Below are 24,201 nucleotides of genomic sequence, written 5' to 3'. Positions count from 1 at the left end.
AAGAGACCCACATTATCTAGATGAGGACTCTGGTCACCGAGAAGTTGTGTGATTTGTCCTAGGTCACTCAGTTAACCACTAGCAGAGTATTCTCGTGTCCCTAGATTAGGAGTCCAGCCTTCCTTCTACGGCACTTCGGAACTCCCCCCTCATCACGAGATGTGTATTCTAAGACGTTACCCACCCAGCTCTTTAACGTTGGCAATCCTTCAATTTTACAAAAATGTCTAAGGTGTATTTTGCCTAAAAGGGGCCAAGCTTAAACTGTATACCTTCACTTTTAATATTTATAGAACTCTGAGATGTCTAATCAAATAACTTTCAGAATCAGTTGTGAAACAGAAAACACCAATGGCAGAACTTACTTTTGGTGTGGCGACTGTGTAGATTAAATACCTATCTGGTTAAATTTTGTCTAATAAGGTACAAATGCCCCTTAAGCCTTCAAAATCAAGGCTCAGTAAGGAAGCAGCGGATATAAAATCAGAAAATAGGGATACAGCTTCCTAGGTCACGTTGCCCTGGTCAGCATCATTCTTGGAAATCAGGCTCCTGTAATCTGATTACTTGGAACATGCATCCTGCCATCCTTTCCTCCCTGTGGTGGGCGAAGTTAATTATCTGTTGATTTTCTAGCTGAAATGAAACCCATCTGGTTCTGTGGGGTAGCGTTTAATTCTGTGTGCAGGGCTTGATTCTCAGTATTTAGGGAAAGTGCCAGGCACCATCCTTGCATTTGAGCTGAGAACTGCTCTCCTTCTGTCTGTCCGTTTCATGGATTGTACCTTTCCCTCCTCCCCACTTGATTGGAAAACCTTGTGGGCTCGTGATCATTTATCAACTGCGAGTGTAGTCTGAAAAATGACCCTCGACTTGAAGCTATTTGGCCTCTTTAAGACTGCAACATTTCCGTATTTTTGTGCTCAGGGATGTGCAGCTTGTTACCCTCTGCATCTGGTCAGCCCACTGCCCTCCCCCATGTAGGGAGAAGCAAAGCGGAGGAATGGGTTTGGAAAAATCATTTTCTGCCTTTCTCTCTGGGCAGGAGTAGAGAGAAAGAGGACGCCAGAGGCCACGGAGGTGGGGCATTCAGCTAGACGGGCTCCAGCCACGGAGGTCCATGAGGGGATTCCCATCCCTGCATCATTTACATGGATTTTCCAGAAAGTTCTATAGGGGATTGAGTGCCTAGAGGCTCCATTCCCTTCAGGGGAAAGGTTATTTTAGCAAATGCAAGGAAGAAGGAGTGGGGAGATGCAAGAAGGTGGGTGCAATCTTGCAGACAGGGCAGACCCCATCAGTTTGGAATCTCATCTATGTGGGAAGCTTGTGTGTGGTCTAATTTATAAGTTGATTCCTGTGGTAATGACTGGATGGAAGTGGTCAGGGATGTGAGAAGTGCCCTTAGGGAATATTTTCTTGGGGCCATTTGAGCTCCTTGATGCTATTGTCAAAGAGATTTTCAGATAATTTTGGTGTGGCAAAAGCTTATTTAATGAATGAACATGGCCTGGGCAAATTGTAAGGATTTGTGGCTGACGGATGTTAGAATATATGCGTGAGGATGCATTTACAGCAGGATGTAACCTGGCCACAGGGCTTGTCCATCCTCACACAGCACAGACTGCTTTCCTCAGATCTGAGTATGTTTTATTTTCTGCAGGAGCCTCTGCTTCTCCACTGAAGATACTCTGCACCGCAGAAGAAATAAGACTTCAGTGTTTCATGAAATATTTCACCGAAGAAATGAAAGTGAACTGGTACCACAAGTAAGTGTCCATGTGCCGTGGACTGTGGCCATGCCATCCATGGGGCGGTGCCCAGGGCTTACAGCTGGGACATGTGTTCATAGCCAAGTCTGCTCAAGACTTTGTAGTTTTGAGAAATGATGACAGCCTTGGGCTCGGGGTGGGACCATCACAGAAACTGGGGGGGCAGGGGGTGGGGGGTGGAGAAGGAGAAAGATAATTACTGTTGACACACATTTTGTCTGGAATCCAGCAGAGCTAATAGAAAAATAATATTTGGAAAAGGTGCTCCAGATTTCCAGTCTGTTGGTTTCTCACTAGATTGATTAAAGAGAAAAGGACCAAAACAAACTTAATTGTACGTAAAAGAAGAAAGCGAGAGGGATGAAACCCTGTACAAACAGCAGGTTTTCTCTGTATTTCATGTCTGCTGCTGGTTGCCTGTCCAGGTGGGCATGTTCGCTACTAAAACACTGGAGACTCTCATTATGGTCACAGCGTGTGGACAAGTGCCTGCCCCCAGCCCCTGGGGGTCTGCCCTTCCGACCATCCCCCCAGGGTTATCTCTAATGCACCCCGTCAGAGGGGGCGGATGGAGCGGGGACCGTGGTGTCTGTCTCTAACCTGAGGACATGGGCAACACTTGCAGGCCAAGTTTTCAGTGATGTCCATATACCAAAGTCATCTGCTCCTCCATGGACTGGGACCTCAGAGCGTCCACATCGTGCCTTTAGATGTTATTTTCCCTAATTAACATTTCAAAAGGCAAACTTCATGCTTATGACTACTTTACTTGTAAAAGCATTATTGAGGTAAATCTATTCGTGAGTAAACCAAAGTGCTGAATGGATAAATGTCTTGGGATATCTTTTCCCTATTTACATTTTGACGTGCTATGCTTTTGTCTTAGCTGTTAGTTATGATCAGAAGCATAAACTAAGAAGATGTACTGACGTCTTAGTGCATCTGTGTTTGGAATCCTGCATCTCTGTTTTTGGTAGTTAGTATGGAGATCTGTATCGGGTGCAGTCACTGCAGATCCCATACTAAGGGGTTTGTGGGGAAGTGGCTTTTTCTAGAGGATTCCAATAACAGGAGCTTTGAAGATTGAAACTCTGGTGTAGTTTTGTGATGTAATTGTTGATAAGGATATATATTTTAAAACCAATGAGTAAATGTCTATTTCTAGCTGAATCGGACCTTCTCCTGGAAATGGAGAATGAATCACTTCCTTCTCTGGGCTTCTTTGTTATTTACAGCCTATCATCTTTCAGTAAGTTGTGTGCAGCTGTGATAAGGGTCTTATCTTCCCTGGTAAACGCGTCTGTCCCCTGCAGGAGGCTGCTGCTTCTCCAGCTTTGCCTCCCAGGGCACGGCTCGCTCTGTGCTGGGTGCCGGGTGTGCAGAGTTTAAATACATGCCACATCCCGCGGGAACACGTCCCCGGGCACGCGGGTACACGTATGTTGTGTTACCGTGTGTTATACACGTCACACCCATGATTTCATTTAACCCTCACAAAAGCCCCATGAGCTTGGTGTTAATACTCACATTTTATAGATGTGAAAACTGAGGTTTTGCAAGCGGAAGATAAATCATTTGTTCAAAGTCACACAACTAGTAAGTGAAAGAGCAGGGATCGAACACTAGTTGGTCTGATTCTGGCCACTACGGTGCTGAGGGCCATCCAGCTGAAAGGAGGGGACTGATTGCAGGCCGACAGACGGACTGAGAGATAAGGGCTTGGATCACACGTCTGCCTCGTCAAAAAAGTTGTATCAGAAGAAACCATCCCTAGAGACCAACAGAGCTCACGGTCGTGTGGCAGATTTCCACGGACTCCTGAGCGTGGTTGTTGCCATGCCTTCTCTTCTCCAAGCAGAATCAACACAAGTATTTCTTCAGTTCTTTAATAACTAAAATATAACCTTTAGTTATTTTTTACTACTTGACTATTACATAGTATTCAATGCTATGTTAAACTTTATTTTATAGTTATATTCTGTCACCGAGCTATAACCTTGGTTACTTTTTACTATTTGACTATTAAGTAAGTTCTTGTGAGGCAGTACTTGGAAAAATAGAGAATAATGTAACACATTTGTCGAAATAACAATCTGCGGGAACTCCCTGGTGGCACAGCGGTTAAGAATCCGCCTGCCAATGCAGGGGACACGGGTTCGAGCCCTGGTCCGGGAAGATCCCACATGCCGCGGAGTGGCTGAGCCCGTGCACCACAGCTACTGAACCTGCGCTCTAGAGCCCGGGAGCCACAACTACTGAGCCTGTGTGCCACAACTACTGAAGCCCGCGTGCCACAACTACTGAAGCCCACGTGCCTAGAACCCGTGCTCCACAACAAGAGAAGCCACCGCAAGGAGAAGCCTGTGCACCACAACAAAGAGTAGCCCCCGCTCGCCGCAGCTAGAGAAAGCCCGCGTGCAGCAACGAGGACCCAACACAGCCAAAAATAAATAAATAATGAAATAAATAATGAAATTTATTTTTTAAAAAAGAAAGAAATACAATGTGCTGCTGGATGCTAAATGGCCCACCTAACAGAGTCAGGGACGCCCAAGGGAGACTCGAGCTGTGGACCTGAACATTCTGTGCCAGTGGGTGGCGAGAAATCAGTAGAGAATGGTGAGGATTTGGGGAAATGTGGGCGTCAGCAAGGCCGATTGTTCTTTGACGAAATGCTGAGTAAGACATCGAGGGCCACTTAGAAGAAATGCTGAAACCTATCTCAAACGAGTTAGAAGCATACGAAGGGGAACTCAGCAGATCCCTTCGCAAAAGGATTTTGTTCTCTTGCTCGAAGGTGAAATTACTCTGTCATCGAGAAAGGGCTAGACCTCCAATTGCTAAGTATGGACCGCTGAAGACTTAGAAGCATCACAGCCACTGAAGATGCCGCGTGGCCTCTTTATAGAAGAAAACGCTTTGGATTTTAATTCAACCAGGAAATTTCACATGCAGAGGCCCCTAAAATCTCAGTGAAGCCTGGAGCTCCCTGCGGGAGGGGAGATGCGGGGCTGCTGCGCAGGTGCGCCCACCACCCCTCCCCACCCTCTCCTCCAGCCCCTCCCCACACCCTGCAGGGACCCATCTCCTGGGTTTCTTTCGCACAAACGAGCAGACACACCTAGGCTTTCTTCCATCCTCCTCTTTCTTACCTTAACGTAAGATGTTTTAAATTTAGTTGGGAGTGAAGGGATTTGGGCATGTTTTGTGATCCAATAATAAAACCAAGGAAGAGGTTTTATCCACTTGGCCCATTTAAGTCCCAAAACAATAACAAACAAATAGTCCTTCGAGCCAAAGTCACTGTCTAGGGGGTAACAGTGATAACAAATTCAGTGCAGCCAGCAGCTGTGCTTTGCTACCAGGACTTGTTTGCCTTCTTATAAGTTGGCTAATTCAGCAGAAGCCAGCCTTAGCGGGTGTAGGGTGAGGGTGGGACTGCTGATCAGGGAGGGTTCTGGAATTCACCCCAGGGGTGGAGCCAGGCTGGGGGCTCTGAGCTGGGAGGGGGAGCCAGGTGGGGGGGGGGTGTCTGCTGCCGGCCCTCTGCTGGCGGGTGGCTTCACATGGTGTCTGGGAACAGCATTTGTGCCCAGTCCAGCAAGGTGTCGGGACTGTGACAGAGGCAGGGTCAGAACTCAGGTCAGGGCTTAGGATGGAAGGCGGGTGGCTCCTTTCTGGAGCTGAGCTCAGGGTCACGCGCCAGGCGGTGCACATGCTGGCTCAGGGGGCCGTGGGCTCCTGCGCTAGAGCCCAGGTGGGGTTAGGGCTCTGAGAAGGGCGCCCAGCGGGTTGCGTGTGGTTTGGCGTTTGGTGGACTCCCCCTCTAGTGCAGCGTTCACCCCTCGTCCTGGCTGAGCCCATGCCGCGGTCATTCTCCTTCTGTGACTGGATTCTTTCACTCAGCATAATGTCCTCCAGGCCCGTCCGTGTTGTAGCAGGTGTCAGAATTTCCTCCCTTTTTAAGGCTGAATAATATTCTGTTATACGGGTGGACCACAGTTGGTTTATCCATCACCTGTCGATGGACACTTGGGTTGTTTCTACCTTTTGGCTACTGTGAGTCGCGCTGTTATGAACATGAGTGTACGAATATTTGTTCGAGCCCCTGCCGTCAATTCTTTTGGGTGTGCATCCACTGGATCACATGGTGACTCTATTTTTAACTTTTTGAGCAGAAAAATGCCATACAGTCTAGAGTATTTGAGTCTATTACCTATTACCAATAAGCATATGTTAAACCACAAGGTATCTTTAAAAACTAAGTATCAGATTTAATTTCAGAAGGTTTTCAGAGCTGAGCTGCTGATGTAGTTAGTAAATGTATAATATCCAGAAAAATCTATGATGACACCAGCTCCAGCCAGTTAGAGGAGGCTCTCCCTGAAAGATGTGTAATATTGCCCCACAGGTATTGTGCATATAATATGAGATTCTAAATTGAGTATGTCCCTGTGACTTTTTCAAAGGGATGCTAAGATTGCATCAGGTGAGCACATGAGAGTTGGTGGGAGTGAGGAGATGGCCTGGCTGAAGATCTGCGAGCCCACCGAGAAGGATAAAGGGAAATACACCTTCGAGATTTTTGACGGCCAAGATACCCATCAACGGTCACTTGACCTGTCCGGTCAAGGTAAGATCATTATTCTTTAGCACCTAGTAATTTTGTACTTAGGGATTAGCTTAGTGATCAAGGATGCTGAGAGGGAAGCTATCTGATTTTACCACTTTCATTCAGAGAACATTACTTTATTCATTTGGCTGTGTCATTAAGCAAACAAGTCACGAGCAGAGCAGCTAAGGGAATGAGTAAAAGCCGAGCACGTTCAAACGGTTACTAATGTACAAAATATTTCCTTGCAGCTTTTGATGAAGCGTTTGCCGAATTCCAGCAGCTCAAGTAAGATTTGCATGCTTGGCTATTATGTTTCCGTCTGGGTTCCAGATGACGTGGTGTCATCTTGGCCGAGTGTGGGAACATCTGTGGACGCCTAGCTCACCCAAGGAATGTGATCTTCCTAGGAACTGGGATTAAAAATAACAATTTAAGCCATTCCGTGTTTAGAAGAAGGCATTCTTCTAAACTGTAAATGCATCTATCAATTAATTTTAGAGTTATAATAACCCTGGGGTTTTTTTTTGTTTGTTTGTTTTTTGCGGTACGCGGGCCTCTCACTGTTGTGGCCTCTCCCGTTGCGGAGCACAGGCTCCGGACGCGCAGGCTCAGCGGCCATGGCTCACGGGCCCAGCCGCTCCGCGGCATGTGGGATCCTCCCGGACCGGGGCACGAACCCGCGTCCCCTGCATCGGCAGGCTGACTCTCAACCACTGCGCCACCAGGGAAGCCCAACCCTGGGTTAATTTAAATGAATTTAAATGCTGAATTTCTGAAATAGGCATAATTATAGCAACACATCACACAGAGCAATTTTTTAATGTTATATATTTAGGTTCTTTTTTAAGACTTTATATTTCTAGGGCAGTTTTAGGTTCACAGCAAAATTGAGAGGAAGGTACAGAAAATTATCATTTATTTTTAGCTGAACAATATCCCAGTGTTTAGAGCAACTTTTTAAAGAATAACTGGGGATTTCTAAACATGTGTGTAAAGTTTAGAGCATCCGACACGGAGAACAGTCTTTGTCTCATACTAGGTTATTCAGTTAATATTTGATGAATGGATGAATGGACGATTTAGGTAAATCAAATACCAACATTTTCAAAAATATCTAAAAATCTCCAATGTAATCTGGCGAAAAAAGAAACTTTTCTGTGAGTTTTATCAGCTGGAAGACAGGGCAGTGGGAAATGGCAGGAAAAGTACATACATACACGTCCTCAGACCCTGTGACCCGAATGTGTTCTTCTAGGAGAAGCAAACACGTTTCCTTGTTCATTTTGCTTTCATCTCTAAGAAACCTCTGAAATGTGTGATGCTTTTGGTTGATAGCATTTGCTCATGACTCTTTTATTCTCTGTTCTCTGCCCCCCTTTAATTTCCAGGGCAGCTGCTTTTGCAGAGAAAAGTAAGTACATGTTCGATTATAACAAGCACAAAATATTATTTTGGGTGGGGCAGAGGGTCTGTACTTAAGGGTGTTCATTTTGTGCATTAAATAATAGACAGCAAACCTGTTGCCCGCTTGGAAACCCTCAGGACTGTCCACAGCCCCTGCTGCTCTCAGCTGCTCATCCCCAGCTTCCCCACAGCCCGCCTTCCAGCTCCGCCACCCCCTCCCCCCCCGGCCTCCTTTCTGCCTTCACCTTCCACCACCTGTTCTGTGTCCTTTCACGAGCTGGTCAGTCAGGAGCGGCCGCCGGAGGAGGCTCAGGACAGGCCCAGGAAGGACGGTTTGTTGGGCTCTCGGGTCCTAGAGGCAGGGCCACTCCGGGCACGTGGGAGGATGGCCAGGGGGTCAGGGGGCAGAGGACAGGACGGAGGGAAGACTGAGGCCACGGCCTTTACTGGGGTTTCCAGAGGAAAGGCAGGCGGGGCGGAGGGAACATGTACGATTGGCTGCTTTTAGTGATTTTGCCGGGCTTTGGGCGACAGGGCTGCCCCGAGCCTCCGGGCACCCGGCCCGGGTGTTTCGGGCAAAGGAGGGCCACCTCCCCGGGGGCGGGGCAGGCGGAGGAGGCCGGGCCTGGCCGGGCTGTCGGCATAGGTCCCAGGCGGGCTCCTGGCTGGGCCCTTGGCTGGCGGGGGGTTGTCTCTGCCCAGCCAGGCGGGACTTACGATGTCAGAGCATCACAGTAGACAGAAAATGAAAATATACCTGCAATACATCCCCCTGCAAAATCCCCTCTCTAGAGGCCAAGCCCCCAGTTCCCGACTAAATTACAGAAGGACGGGGCTTGCCCTGTGTTGAGCCCCTGGTGAGACTTTCCTCCTCATGCCTGGCTCACGGCCGCGTTTCCTCTCGACCGTTTCACGACCCTCGTGCTCAGAGTCACTTACCCTCTGCTCCCACCCTGCACCTTAGCACGGGTCCCCGCTACGGTGTGCCTTGCCCTGTGTCCTCTCCCGGGCCAGCGCTCTCCTCCCAGCTCCTGTTGTTGTTGTGCGCCTCGGTGCTCAGCCCAGGGCCCGACCCCCAGGATCGTCCCCGTGGACGGTTTTCTCAGCAGAGTCGCTTTGCTCTTGCAGATCGCGGCAAGGTGCTCGGCGGCTTACCCGACGTGGTGACCATAATGGAGGGAAAGGTGAAGGCAGGCAACGGGGTGCCCAGGGAGGGCGGCCGAAGCGGGGGGTCCCCACGGCAGGCCCAGTGCCAGCAGCCGGTGTGGAGGGGGGCGTCCTGGGTCCTGCTGGGCCCAGGCTGCCTCTGGGAAACTTGTGTCCTCAAAGGAGGGAATAGTCTAACCCTCCGAATGCACACAGAGCACCTTTCCCACCATGGGGAGATACATTACATGGTGTGTTTGTGACACCCGGTGTTTCCAGCCCCGGTGTCCACCTGGCTCTGAAGCCACGGGTCCCCGGGGGCCGGTCGAGGGCGTGAATGAAGGGGCAGGCGGGCCCCACCCACACCCTCGCCCACACGACCCACCCGCCTCGTGTGAAGGTGGGAGCCGCCTTGTCACGTGTGAAATAAAAAGAGCAATCTCCGCTCCAGTTGTCAAGGTCATTTGGGGTGTATAAGGGAAACCATTTATTGGAGTTATCATTGGTCACCTGTCACTGGAATTACTGATATCTAATTGGTACTTCTCTGGGTGCTTGAGTGATTCCATCTCAGTGTCACGGGGACATAGCTACTTGAGAGAATTTTTATTAGGCCAAAACACGAAAATGTAGAGCCCTTTTCGTTAGCAGCTGAGGGAAACCTGGCGAGCTGTACCTGCAGGTCATGGATTGAGGGTTTAGCACTAGTTTTTACTTTATCCTGGACCGAAAGCATGCTTTGCTAAGTGTCCACAATGCAGTTTATCATAAGACAATGCAGTCTCTGGATTTGCCAGAAGAACTGGTAAAGGGAACCCATGAGTCTGAATATAAAGGAAATTTAGAACCAGGCTAAAAATATCTACTGAAAAACCCAGAGCTTGATTGCCTTCAAATTCTTTAATCAACTTACACATGGATTAGATCTGGGAATAAATAGAAAAGGTTACCTTTGAGTTTTCTCTCCAGCTGCCCCAGGAAGTTGTGAACTTCCTGCTCTTTTTGGATCCCTGGTGTCTAGTGTGGTGCCTACATACATAAAGAGCGTGTTGACTAAATAAATGTCCTGAAGGGCAGATCAATAGCTGAGTGGGTGGAGGGCCCAGGCTGCTCGGAGGCCGCCAGGCTTTTCTTTCTCTAACTCTCCCCTCTCTGCCCACCCTCCCCCCAAGACCTTGAACCTGACCTGCACGGTGTTCGGGAACCCGGACCCGGACGTGATGTGGTTCAAGAACGACAGGGACATCGAGCTGAGCGACCACTTCTTGGTCAAGGTGGAGCAGGCCAAGTATGTCAGCATGACCATCAAGGGCGTGACCTCCGAGGACTCGGGCAAGTACAGCATCCATGTCAAGAACAAGTACGGGGGCGAAAAGATCGACGTGACGGTCAGCGTATACAAGCACGGGGAGAAGATCCCCGACGTGGTGCTGCCCCAGCAGGCCAAGCCCAAGCTCATCCCCGCGTCCGCGTCCTCGCCCACCCAGTGAGGGGCGGCCCAGGAGACAGACGGCACGGGTGCTTGTTCCCAGCAGGTGACAAGGGCCCGCGGCGTCCAGCGTGGCTTGATAGTCAATCGTGCGTTACGGTTTTAGTCTTCATGTTTGGCGATTAGGGGTTTCTGTCCTTCTAAGCTGAAACGTGGATGTTTTCCGGGAGGCTGCACCACTGTGTCTGCAGGCGCTGGACGGGGTGGGTTGGAGGTGAGCTGACGTTGCGCTGGGGTCGTGCCCTCTAGTGCCCTCAGGCCTAGGGGCTCTGAAATGCTGGTGGGATAGCGTGTGTGCCTCCATACTCTCAGCTCTCTCTTGCTTCAGGTGAATAAAACTTTAAAAGGCAACTTGCGGTGTCTCTCCTGTACCATCGCGTCCCCAGCACATCTGCCTGCTCCCCTCTGGCTTGTTTAATTACGGGTCACGGTGCAGCTTCACAGTTGGAGCAAGCAGGTGATGCACCCCAAGCCGGGAGCCTGGGGCGGGGACCAGACTCCCAGCACAGCCCGCTATCCCCAGCAGCTTCCCCGTTAGGACTTGGGCCCGAGGCTACTGGACTGGGAAGGTTACGTCTCATGCGGGCTTAGAAATGTCCACTGGATGTAAAATCTCTGTCAGGAAAACACAATACATAGATGGCCGCATCCTTTTTGAGTGTGTTAATTAAGGCATTTCGAAGAGAAGAAAACTCATTTGAAACAACCACAGTAGTGGTCATGGGGGGAAAAGTGAAACTTGGCTGTTTACAGAAGATCTCTTGGTGAAGATTTAAAAATGTGTGGGATGAACATATCCTTTCTTTGAACTTTTCCCCTTTTTTTGGAAAGAGGCTGAAATTCCTCTGGCGTAAAAATCCTATCTCTGTATTTTAGTTTTGTATTAAACATATTGCTCCGTAACAGAGAAAGCTTTGAGAGTCCAGAATATTCTCTCTCTGTGTCATTAAGGCCAATCCAAACTCTGTGACATTGGATTATATTTTCCTAAGGTAATCAAAGAAATCCTGAAATGTAAGTACGTCCCTCATAATGCCAGCCAGCTGAGCAGGCTTCTGTGAGTCTCGATACGAATTTTTAAAATCATTTTGACCTCTTCTGTTGCACAGGTGACCTTTAGCTGAGTTTCTTATTACTGCAAAGCCCACCAGTGTTTCCGAGAACATCGTTGGCAAGGGTAGACCCAGGCAGATTTCTCTATATTTGACCTTTATTGAGTTAGAAAGAACTTGCTTATTTTTTAGTTTAAGTAGTCATTTCTGTTTAGCCGTGGTAAAATTCCCTCTGGGTCCCAAGCCCTGAGAATCTGGGGCGGATGGGGTTCCTGGTCTGAGTTCAGAACCTGAGAAAAAGGCGCTCCGAAGTCGAGGGCGGGCGCAGACCGACGTCGAATTCCCTTTCCCGGCTTCTTTGTTCTGTCCGGGCTCTCAGTGGATTGGATGAGGCCGCACACACTGGGGAGGATGGCCTTCACTCAGTCTTGCAGGTTCAGATGCTGATCTCGTCCAGACACACGACCTCACAGACACGCCCAGAAACACTGTTTTCCCAGCTCTCTGGGTATCCCTCAGCCCTGCCCAGGTGACACACAAAATCAGCCAGCCCGCTACCACAGGGTGCGGTGGTCTCCCCGGGGGGCACGTCCAGAAGCACAATATCCCGCCGTCCTTCACTGGAAGTTGAATTCCAACGTGCGACCCGGGGCAGCCGCTCTGTGTCCCCGTGCGGCTCACAGGCCACCATCTGCGGGGGCACTTTAGGACCATGTAAACACCCCGCTCCTCGGCGCTTCCCCACCCGATTTTAGCGCCCACTGATAAGTCTCGTCTGAATCCATCTTCGTTCCGATGGTTGAGGAGGGTGTTGCTTCCGACAGCTGCACCCTCCAGGCTTCTTACTCAGCATCCGGCTCTGAGCAAGGGTCCCCTCCCCGTCAGGCGTGGGTTTATGTGTTGTGTTTATGTCTGTATTTATCTATCACCCTCAGATTGGACCTACGGGTTCCTGTTTTATTCAGTGGATTGTAATATTTTACTGTCCTTATTTTTTCTTATTCCTAAATTGTCCAGATTCAGCTTGAACACCATGTTCTGTGTTTGGCACCTGGTGTGGGGAGTCCCCTTTCTGGGGATTTTTGTCTGGATGTCACCCGTACCTCCTCCGACCTCTCAGCATCCGCCGGCTGGAATCTTGTGAGGACTTTCCTCCGGGTCATTTGAAGTTTGCGGTGACCTTTGTCCCCTAATACCGCAGGTGTCAAGTTCACATGTGGCTTCATGTTCACTCCTGCCTCGGTATGAAAGCTCGTGATGAGACACATCTGCCTCTGTTTCACGACCTCAGGCCTTGGTAAGGACGACTCCTTGCAGAAACGCAGTGCTTGGAGCCCAGGTCCAGCACCGAGTTCCAGCTCAGCGAACGGCCGGCTTTTTATTACGGGCAAGTCATTTGGATTCTTTTTTTTTGGAAAACATAATATTTAATTATCATAGCATAAGGTACTCTTTTTTTTTAAGGTAGAATAAAGGTTTACTAAAAATATAATCAGACACAAAGACAGATGAAAATACCCTCCCATGTACCTTTTCTTTTTTTTTGCGATCGTATCATAAATGGTATACGTTTTTTTATACAGCGGGTTCTTATTAGTTACCTATTTTATACATATTGGTGTATACATGTCAATCCCAATCTCCCAGTTCATCCCACCCACCACCACCCCCACACACACACTTGGATTATTTTAAGTCTTGTTTTCTTGTATCTACAAAAATGGAGGGAAATGATGCCTTTTACGAGTGAGTGTGACATGCATTCGGATAGCTCAGTTATAGAAAGAGTGAATTTCAGATTCATATGATTATGAAATGTGGTAGGTGAGGGTGGAATGGAGGCTTCTAAAGAAATCAACCATCAGTTAAAAATGTCTAGCTCTCTGGCCATCTCATGAGAATTGTTAGGTATAAATGCATATGAATCAACCATGGAAGAAGACTTCATCTGGGAGGAGAACAGGTTGAGCAGGTGGGAACGTAAAGGATTGAAGTGTGACTCGGCATTTGTAAAAATGACGCTTTACCAAACTGATGATGTTACCAGACGTCAGCTTCCAGAGCTGAGACAGGACCTACTAAGGGGACCACAGACCGAAACATTGTTTTGTAGCTTAAACATTCCTACTAGCTGCTTATCACCCAAAGAATATGTCACTGCTTCTGGGTGTACGTTCAAAGGGAGTGAAATCACTGTCTTGAAGAGATACCTGCACCTCCATGCTCCCTGCAGCGTTATTCACAATAGACAAGACATGGCAGCAACCTGGGTGCCCATCAAGGGTGAGTGGAGAAGGAAGATGTGATGCATATTTGTGAACACACACACACACACACACACACACACACACACACACAGTGGAATACTGCTCAGCCATAAAAGAGAATAAAATGTTGCCATTTGCAACGACATGGATGGATGTCCAGGGCGTTGTGCTCAATGAAAGAGCCAGGCAGATAAAGACACACACTGAATGATCTCCCACGTGAAATTTAAAGAAGCTGAACTCAGCAACAGAGAGCAGGATGGTGGTTACCAGGGGCTGGGGGGTGAATGGGGAGATGTTGGTCAAAGGGCAGAAGCCTCCAGTTACAAGATGAGTAAGTTCTGGGGGTCTCACGCACGGCCTGGCGACTATAGTTAATCATACTCCATTGTATACTGGAAAGTTGCTAAGAGATCAAATCTCAAATGTCCTCACCACGAAAAAGAAAGAGTAACTATGTGATTTGAGGCTATGGCGGGGTCACCGTTTTACAGTAGACACACGTGTCAAATCATCCTACATCTGAAACTCATGCAATGTTATACGTCAGTCATATTTCAATACACCCAGGGGAAACGTCTGTGTTATCTTGTTCAACTCACGTGGGAAATACAGAGATTTTGCGTCTTCTCAAACTGGGCATTGAGATTGCCCATATCCTATTTTTAAGCAATAATTTTGAAGTTACCTCATTCACGTTCACCTCTTTGCCCTCAGGCCTGGCCAGAAGGAAGCTGCGTGGCTCGCTTCTCAAGCTTCGGAAGGGCTTTTGGGCCAAAGCAGAGCTTCCTGCAGTCAGAGCGCCCAGGACCAGGGCGGGTCCTGATTGCGTAGGATTCAGTCCCCCTCACCTTCTGTCAGGTGAATCCTGGACACCAGCGCCCTTCCTAAAAGAATCTGCCACTTTCTTTAGTCAATAAACATGAAAATGAAGCCCATTCCTTATGCTGATCCCACCTGCATTTCCGTTTTCAGAAAAGGAGGCCCGTGCTGGATAGTTACCCCTGTGGTGGAGAGTGTGGATGGTGCCATTACTAGGGCTTGTATTTCATACGTCTGCCTCATTCAGCCCGTGACAAATGTGCTGCTTTCAGTAAAATGTGTGGGTTTTTTTCCATGAAACGTTTTCACCCAGAAGTGCAGTGAGAATCCACATGTGAATGTTAATGACTTAGAAAATTAAAAACCATAAATAGATTGAGAAATTTCATAAAAAGTACACTTGCATTAACGATGGGCATGAAACAAATGAACAGACGCACATTTGTGACATATCTGAGAGTGTCTCGTTAGTGGTTGGATACTTATGAAAGTGTTTTTTAAAAAATGGATTCAAACAATTTTTTAACTAAGTGAAGGTCCGTTTGTGTGTCTATCGACGGGGGGAAAAAGTCGGTAACCGGAGAGTGAAGGCTTTGTTTCTACTTCACAGAAAGTTGTTTCTCATGTTTGGGGCTCTGGGCTAGTGCTTGAGAGAAGTTGGGGTTCTGTTAAGGTGGGCTCCCAGCAAGGGTGAGAGCTGCATTAGGAATGTGATCAAGGACACTGGGAAGTTGGGGTGCCTTCGCATTCTCAGGGGGGAGAGGTAAGGGGGGCCGTCTATGGAGGTCAGACCAGCGCGGTTCTCCTTATTTTCTCCAGGAACGGGGGAGCCTAGGCCTGGCGGGGCCTGACCTCAGCTCACCTTTCCAAGCTGGATGTTGGGAAAGGAGGTCCTCAGCAGATGGTCAGGCGGCGTCAAGAGAGGAAGGTCCCACTTTGTGTTCTGTGTTTTGGTTATTTTTTAATTGACTTACTGGTTATTATGTGATTGTTGGACAGTTATGAGAAACCAGTAGGAAGATGGCAGAAGTCACATTAATTTCATGAAACCACTTTGTGGTCTCACCGCTGGACTGATCCCGTCCACCGTGGCCAGCCGACGGCCCACCAGTTCCAAAGCGTCTTCTCTTTAAACCGTCTGGAAATTTCCAGACTCTGACCCAGACGGCCCTACGGCTGCCCTCCATTTGGTGACCTTAGGCAGGCTTCCCCGCCCACCCCCCCCCTCCCCCGACTCGACTTGAACCTGTGACTCCCTCAGAGATGCAGGGAAGCCTTCCCCTCTGCCGGTTTCACAGCCCGGGCCCTGGAGCCCCTCTGCGATGCGACCATCAGGAGGACAGGGCCCCGTCTCCCAGTCTCTGTGGGCGCCAGAGCGTCACTCCAGGCGTCTCCCAGTGGCAACCACAGCCCGGGGAGTTCAGGTCAGATTTGAAGCAGGTTAGTTTATTCTTTAGAGATAAGCATCCACTCTTTCCCCGCCCCAACTCTTCCGCCCTCCCTTCCCCATCCCCCCACCATGTCCCTGTTTAAGCTCCCAGCGCCTCTGCACCGAGGGGCCAGAGGGCCCAGACGCCTGAGCTCTGAGGACACTGCCTCTGCCACCCTCGCTCTGAGCGCTGGGCACAGTCACCGACTCAGGTCCTCCTCCGTCCGCTGTAAAGCGGGGACAGTGGTGAACCTGACCTGCAGGCTCCGGATGAAGCTTGGTGGTCACGTGACGAGCACAGAGAAGGCGCTGGGGCCGGTGCCGGTGCACAGCAAGTGCTGCGAACGTGCGTGCTCTCATTACGGCCATCACTGTGGGACTACTTAATAGTAACGTTTAGTATTTAAGCCAGATTACTTTCCTCTTGGCTTTTTTTCCTCTTTTTCCTCATCCACACTTTGTTGCTTTTTCTCAACCATCTTTTCTGTGATTTTATGTCAAATCTGAGGCCGCTCTTCACCATTTCTCTTCAGGGAAGTTTCCCACGAGTCGGGGCCTGTCCCCACCCTCATGGCTGCTTGCGTGCAGCTGCGGAGCCGCAGGAGGGTGTTTGCCTCTCTGTCCCCACGCTCCCTAAGCATTCATTTCAAACTAAGGCGTTGCTTGGGGATGCTGGGCTCGTACCTCCTTTCCTTCAAAAGGGTGGGTTTGCTGCCTCAGCAGTAGAAGAGGGGATTGTGGGTAATTAGTGGCAATAGTTCCATAGCGACATGGGTCACGCTTACCTCTCCATCACGGACGTTCGCAGGTCACACTGTGGCTCTGGTGTGAAGCAGTGCGCCACGCCTGGCCTCACACTTCTCTCCACTTGGTGCCACGTCACACGCAAACACACGGCAGGATCAGCCTCACACACCAGCCTGGCGACCGTGGTCCCTCCGGGCAGTGGCAGCCGATGGCACGGGAGCTCCCGTGACCTGTGACCCCTCGGGCTGCAGCTCAGAGACGCAGCACGGCCGCCCGCGGGCAGGGGGACAGGATGGTGGCCGGTCACTCAGAAGGCAGGTGGGCTGAAAGGATGCACTACCGGCAGGGTTTTCATAAAAGCCTTTGCTTTCCTCGCATCACCTTTGATGTGCATCTTGTTTGCTGGAAAAAGAACTCAATATAACAGCCTTTCCAAGGCCCGCTCCTGCGCGCCGCTGTGTTTTAAGCTCAGATGAGTACTGGCGGCTTCAAAGGGTTTCTTTGTCCTCAGTGCGAATCTGCCCCAGACCCAGGTTCAGCCCCTTTCTGCCGGCACCCTCTCGGCTGCATTCCCACAGTTCCCGCTTGGAGTGAAGTGATGAGCCAACCCAGCTCTTAGAGATACTAGTTCTCAGCCTCGGGAACAAGCTCCCAGTGCTAAATTAATGAACGTGGAGAAAGCTCTCCCAGTCAGTTCCTGTGCTCGGGGCCCTGAAACCTCTAGATGGCACTCGGAGAACAGGTGCCGAACGCCTGCCTGCACGGGCAAACCAGATCCATCTTTTTGATGCAAACACATCGCTTAGTGAATGGAAAATTATTAAAGGCATTATGCTTATCCCAGTGACAAGGACAGGTCCGGCCAATTACTGTGTCCAGGAAATAGCAGGTCATTGTGAAGGCAATAATACAGCCTCTTAATCTTCACGTGATATGCATTAGAAGGAATAAAACATACCTTGTGAGATATTACAAGGCTCTCATTACATCAGTGAAGTCATAAAAAGATGTGATCTATCTATACATTAAGTTTGGGGTATGAATTTTAAATATTCCGTGTTTCAAAGAGGCATGTCAAACGCAGCAGGCGCCCTCATTTTTCAAAGCAGTAAATTACAGCATTGGAAGTTTTCCCAAGATGATGGGAAGCCAATGATGCTGCGGAGCTATCGGGTGAGGGGGTGGGATCTGAACCAGAGGAGTTTCTGGATCTTCGGGGAGCTGTGATCTCCCAGGTGCCCTTGTTTGTCCTTGAGTACTTTCTCAATGGTTGCCCTGCTTCTCGATTTTTCAAAGGACTTTTTCACAATGCATGTTTGGGAGAGGAGGCTGCCAGGGGGCATTAGCAATCCCTATCACCTTTTGTCTCATAGTGAACAAACATGGTTAGTTTGAGGGATCCCTTTTAATTTTTATTGCCCCTTGGACGTATAGTTAAATAAGAAATGGAACAAAAGATTACACATAACCATCTCTTTTTTTATTTTTTTTCTGGCTTAAGATAGTTGAAAATCCATTTAAGCCTCATTTTTGCATAGAATTATGATGGTATTTTTTAAACAAAGGGGGCATATAAAAGAGGTACATTAAAGGGGTATATTAAAAACGAAAATGAAGATAAACAGTCCCCAAAGCAGCTTTATGACGCCAAGGCCACACCATGTCTGCTCCTCTGCTTCCTGTTCATCACTCCGCTCCCTACTCCAGCTCTCACTCCCCAGCCACACTAATGTATCTGCTTTTATTTTATTAAAGATGTTCCTCCGCTTCTCCGGTAATGCAAACGTCGTCTCTTTCGTTGCTTTTAATACATTGCCGTAGAAAAGCGGTGAACACAGCATCGCAGGGAGAGCTCAGTATTTAGTCCTGGCTCTGTCAGAACCCAGCTGCACAGCAACCTTGGGCAAATCTTCTTTATCTTTCTGTGCCTCAGTTTCCTAATCTGTAAACGTGGGACCAGCAGTTCTCCAGCTGAGCTCCATCCACGTACCACAGGGGTGTCACTGCATCACCAGCTCCCCAGCACACTTCGGGCCCCGCCATCATGACGCTCAGCTTTCGTCTCGTATGCGGGACTTTCCAGAAGACTCCTTTTCAACAGGTTCTTGGGATTTTTCAGGCAGTTCAAAAGCTGCCTAAAGTACTTCTCAGATCTGAATTTTAGGACAGCAGCTTCTCTGTCTGTCGTTTTGACGAGGAGTCAGTTCAAGACCTCAGCTGCCAGCCAGTGGGCGCGCGGAGGGCGGATGCAGTGCAGGCGCAGGTGGGCTGGGCAAACACACCTGCAGTGCTGCCGGAGGCTTGGTGGAATCTGGGCTCCAGCAGGTTCTCTGGTTTCAGGGACGGCTCCTTCGTCCAGGATGTCCATGTCCTAGCTTTGTTCCCATGTCCTAGTTGAACCACGGAGAGCGTTTAAAGAACCAGATCACAACGTGGTAAAGGATGGCTGACCCCCGGAGACCACCAGGTGAGAAACAGAGAAGCAGGTCGCCTTTGAGACCACCTGCCACCTGCAGGAAGCCGGCTCTGAAGGGATGGAGGACGCCTTAAGTTCAGCAGGGCGTTCATTAACCAGACAGGGAGTCAGGACCCTGGGGACAGCAAAGGGGCTAGAAGGGACCTGGAATCCAGGGACAAACCTTCTGAGCATTCAGGCCCCAGACAGCTCAGCGCTCTGGGTGAACGGAGGCGGGAGGCCCAGGGCGGCCCATGCTGGGAAAGGAAGGGCTGCTGTGGGGGAGCCTGCTCCAGCCGGTGGGTGGGGCTTCTCCAGAAGGTGGGTGGGGCCTTTCCTACAAGTGGGCGGCGCTTGCTCCAGCCGGTGGGTGGGCGTGGTGCTTGCTATACCTGGTGGCCGGGGCCTTGGGGCCCCCACCCCTTCAAGACCCCGCTCAAGGCTGTCATCTGGTGGTTAGAGTGACTTTAGATGCCCCAGTTCTTTTGACCACTGGAAGAAAACGCCCGGGCAATATGTCTCCTTGTTTTCCCTTCTAAAGATTAAAAGAAGAAAAAGAAAAAGCAAGTGCTCCTGTTTATCAACTAGGCTACCTAAGTAAAGGGATGCTTAAGTATTTCCCACTCCTACGCCACTGCCACTGCTACCTGCCTTATGGTCTTTTGAGAAAATGATCTGTCGGGCTCCAGCCATGTGCTCGCTCGTCACCCGCTCATTCGCCCCTCACCCCGGGAGCGCTGGGACCACCCAGCCCCGCGCCCCCCACCGCACAGCGGTCAGTTCATGTGATCGCTGCTCATTACAGCTTTGCATGAAGCAATGGAGGCGGCGAACGTTGCATTTTCCCAGCAAGAATTCACTTCTTAGGCCTGAAGTTCCCGTGTTCAGCTGGCAGTGCGTCTTAGCCGCCGTCCGCGGCCTGGGGACCCCGGCCTAGGCCACGTTTCCAGGCCCTCTGCTCCTGCCACCAGGGGCTTCACAGTCCTTTACATATGAAAAAAAATTGTAGTAACAGCAGTTCTGGGTATTTGTAGGAGGAGTTTTTCTGCATTACCCTTGTCTGCCATGTTTCTCGGAAGGGCACTCTTAGGGAGTGTGAGTATAAAGATGGCAGGTGAGGACGTGTTTTAATTAAGTCCCAGCCTTAAAGGGTAACGCAGGGGACATGGGCTCTCACACATGCGGATTCCTTCATGTGGGTCGCAGCGTTTCTGGCCGTCCAGTCCATCTTAGATTATGTTCTAGGCCACAGACGTGATTTCTCGTAGCGCTGTCTGCTACGAGCTTTCTGTCTGGGACACTACTTAAAGATGAGTGGGAGTTTCTGCAGAGAGATGATTTCTTTTCTTTTTTTAAAAATTTTATTTATTTATTTTATTTTTGGCTGCGTTGGGTGTTTGTTGCTGTGCACGGGCTTTCTCTAGTTGCGGCGAGCGGGGGCCACTCTTCGTTGTGGCGCGCGGGCTTCTCACTGAGGTGGTTTCTCTTGTTGTGGAGCACGGGCTCTAGGCATGTGGGCTTCAGTAGTTGTGGCATGCGGGCTCAGTAGTTGTGGTGCATGGGCTTTGTTGCTCCGCGGCATGTGGGATCTTCCCGGACCAGGGCTCGAACCCATGTCCCCTGCATTGGCAGGCGGATTCTTAACCACTGTGCCACCGGGAATGCCCCAGAGAGATGATCTCTTAACTTACCAAACGTCATGTTCTTTAACTAAATGATTTCACTTGATAGTCAGCCTACATCTTGGTATTTACTTGAATGTTGATGTAGACCATCCTTGAGAGGCTCTTCTCTTCCTTGAGGCTGTGACGGATTCCAGAATGGAGAGTGGCCTTGGCTGAGGGGCAGGTGAGAGAGCAGGAGCAATGTGAACATCTCATCATTTATAATTGACACTCCCTTTTCCCATCTTTTTGTGCCCTTACAGTTCAAGCCTTTCATCCCTCTGACCAAGACTCTCCCTGGCTTCCTCCCTGGGCCCTCATCCTCCGACTCCTCCCAAAACCGCCTGTTGCACAATTAATTACCGGAAGCAAAGCATTGATAAAGAAAGTTTCTGTTCTACTCGGCCATAAACAAGAAGGAAATGTTGCCATTTGCAGCAACGCTGATGGGCCTGGAGGGCATTATGCCACCTTAAATAAGCCAGACAGAGAAAGACAAATATTGTCTGATCTCACTTATATGTGGAATCTAAAAAAAATGCAACAAACTAGTGACTATAACAAAAAGGAAACAGATTCACAGATGTAGAGAACAAACTAGTGGTTACCAGTGGGGGTGGGGGGAGTGAAGGGGGAGGGGCACGACAGGGGAAGGGAAGTAAGAGGTCCAAACTACTATGTATAAAATAAGCTACACAGATATACTGTACAGCACAGGGAGTATAGCAAATATTTTATAGCTATAAATGGGGTATAATCTTTAAAAACTGTGAATCACTATGCTCTACACCTGTAATTTATATACTATTGTACATCAACTAGACTTCAATTTAAAAAAATGGAATCATACCAAACAAAAAAAAGAAAGCAACTGTTCAAACCTCTTTACCTGACTCCCTGTTTCCTGCAGATCCTCAGCCTGCCTTTCATTTGATATAACACACTGTGTCGCTCTGCACACACGTGGTCTAGAGGAGCCCTGCCCGTCTGTCAGGGCTGCCCTGACACTCCACCTCTGTTCTGGAGAAGAGCGTCTGCCCTTCGTCGGTCCTAACCCTCTTCTCTGCTGGAGCTCCCTCCAGCTGCTCTGTCTCCCAAATGCCCCTCTCCTCTATTTCTCCCTTTTTCCATTTATCAGAGGAGCCCTCACATCATGCCTTGTCCATGGAGCCGTTTTTCGATTCTTCTAAGAGGTGGAAGCCACTTTATACCATCACGTCTTCCTGGAACCAGTGTTTACTCATATTTTCTATGAGGTGTGTTGAGTCTGATGGTACAGCGCTGGTTGTGTACCTTATTTCCCATGTTAATGGATTCTTGATCCCCGGAAGGAAGCGCATATTCTCATCCCTCTAATACTGTTTGTGTTCCCTTTCCTGAACATTCTGTTTCATCCCACATTCTTATTCTTATTCAATTCTATCTGGGCCCATAGCTGCTGGGAACCTGTCGGAGCCTCCGCGCTTTTCTCAGCCTGAAAGATGTAAGCCCCACAGGGACCCCTCCCGCAAGCCCACTCTTTTGGCCCTTCACTTGAACGGCTTTGGCTGGGTCATACTTCCTCGCAGGGGCATCTACATAATGTTGCTGGAATTCCCACCTGAAAAAGATCCCCAGTTAGAGGGCCACCCCAGCCCTTCCAGAATCTTAGAATTCATGTCGATTCTATCTGTGCCCATTACTTCACTCCGGGTCACAGAAGCCTCCCTATTGGCTCCCAGCTGGTGGTGTGGCGGACACCGTTCTTTCCGGATCTGTGGCTTATTACGTTTTCTGATCTATTTTCCTAAGGTTTCGCTCCCACTTCCTTCTATACACTGTTACAAATAATTTTTTGAGAATTGACCTTTTCTATTTCTGTGTTCAACCAATCAGCATCATTTTTACAATGATGTGGTCTCAATTGAATCTAGTCAAGAAAATGGGTTTTTTTTTTCCAAAATTGCAGCTAAGGGTTCCCTTGAGGCCTATCAGTGTGGTAACACAGACATTGATTTCTTTATACATAAACAACCATTTAAACCTCAAGAATTACAAAGAAAGAAAGGAAAAAAGAGGTAACTGCATGGGGGATGGATGTGTTAATTAGCTTGACAGTGGTGATGATTTCACCCTGCATATGTAGTATCAAGTCATCACGTTGTGCATCTTTCATATGTATACTTTTCGTCAGTTGTACCTGGAAAAAGAAGAAGAATTAGGCGCTAGAACCTCAGTGTTGACCTTTCCACCCACATCAAGTTCACATGATCTTTAAGACAGACACGCTGAATAGGAACTCTTCTCTTGATAGCATTTATTTTTCCTCTGCCCTCTTTTCCATTTATCTCAATTTTGTTGTTTATTTTTTTACACAATTTTTTGGTAATAATGGTTAAGTTGGGACTCTTCTTTGAAGGAATAAATATATTTTAAGTTTGATGAAGTCGTTATAGTTTGTGAGGACAAGAAATAAAAATCAAATGATAAACAGTCTGACAGATCAACCAGGTCTGCTGGTCCAAAGCTTCTACGAGATCAGTGTGGTTACATGAACAAGACTCAATCTTAACACGTATCGCAACATTGAGAAAATTGCTTGTATAACGTCTGGTGTAACAAATAGAAAATGTACCTTAATGTTTCTCAGTGATACTGCGGAGTAATGGAAAACGGCAGCTTGGAGCTAAATTGTACTCCCTGGGGGAGCTGGAGAGCATCGTCCTCCGGGATTAATTAGTTGTTCTGCTATCAGCATTGAGCATCGTTGTCTCTCTGCTGCTCAATCGATGTGCCATCTGCCCTCAACTCAGACTCACAAGGCGTCTTTAACTTGTGAGTTTACCACTTACTCTGGAGCCTCAGGAGACAGACCTCTTTGCTGTTCTTTGCTATTCTGCCTCACGTTTCAGCTACAGACACATGACACGCATTCTCTGGACAGGTTTCCAGAAACCCAAGCAGCCGCTGGCTGGTCCTTGCTGGGCTGGGAGGGGCGGGCGGGATCCCTGGTCCCCTTAGCCCGATTCTCCATCACCCTCAATTCAGCTTGTGTTTATTTGCAGGGGAAATTCCCTCTTAACTTGGCTTAAAAGATATGAATCGTGTACAGACCACAAAACAATAAAATAAATCAAGGAGGTGGAACCTACCGAAAACAGCCGTTCTCAGGGAATGAGGGCAGGTATCCGCTTTAGTTTGGACCCCACTTCTTAGCTAGATGAGGGTCAGTGATCCCTTCTCTGGCCTTGGGCTCCTGATTATAAACAGGCACTCATGGGCGGCAGGTGTATGAGGGCTGTGAAGTCAGGCCCCTGCCCTCAGAGTAAAACTGCCTGCCGCTGCCTCATGGAAATGGAT

General features: G+C 48.9%; 1 protein-coding gene across 1 annotated transcript in view; it reads left to right on the top strand.

Moving 5' to 3' along the window:
- MYOM2 (myomesin 2) overlaps nt 1-11,636 on the top strand; it is an 80,148-nt gene extending 68,512 nt beyond the window's left edge. Inside the window, exons 31-36 of the mRNA XM_022570851.3 lie at nt 1,664-1,769; nt 6,242-6,405; nt 6,636-6,672; nt 7,776-7,798; nt 8,920-8,975; nt 10,110-11,636. Coding sequence (XP_022426559.1) covers nt 1,664-1,769; nt 6,242-6,405; nt 6,636-6,672; nt 7,776-7,798; nt 8,920-8,975; nt 10,110-10,427 — 704 coding nt within the window. The 3' untranslated portion in view covers nt 10,428-11,636. The remainder of the gene's footprint in view (nt 1-1,663; nt 1,770-6,241; nt 6,406-6,635; nt 6,673-7,775; nt 7,799-8,919; nt 8,976-10,109) is intronic.
- The last annotated feature ends 12,565 nt before the right edge of the window (nt 11,637-24,201 follow it).

Source organism: Delphinapterus leucas, chromosome 21 (assembly GCF_059928025.1).
Source record: "Delphinapterus leucas isolate spDelLeu-1000000601 "Yukka" chromosome 21, BTC_Dleu_Yukka2, whole genome shotgun sequence".
NCBI classification, from domain to species: domain Eukaryota; kingdom Metazoa; phylum Chordata; class Mammalia; order Artiodactyla; family Monodontidae; genus Delphinapterus; species Delphinapterus leucas.
The sequence above is the reverse complement of the archived record's forward strand: the minus strand, read 5'-3'. Positions and strand labels throughout refer to the sequence as shown.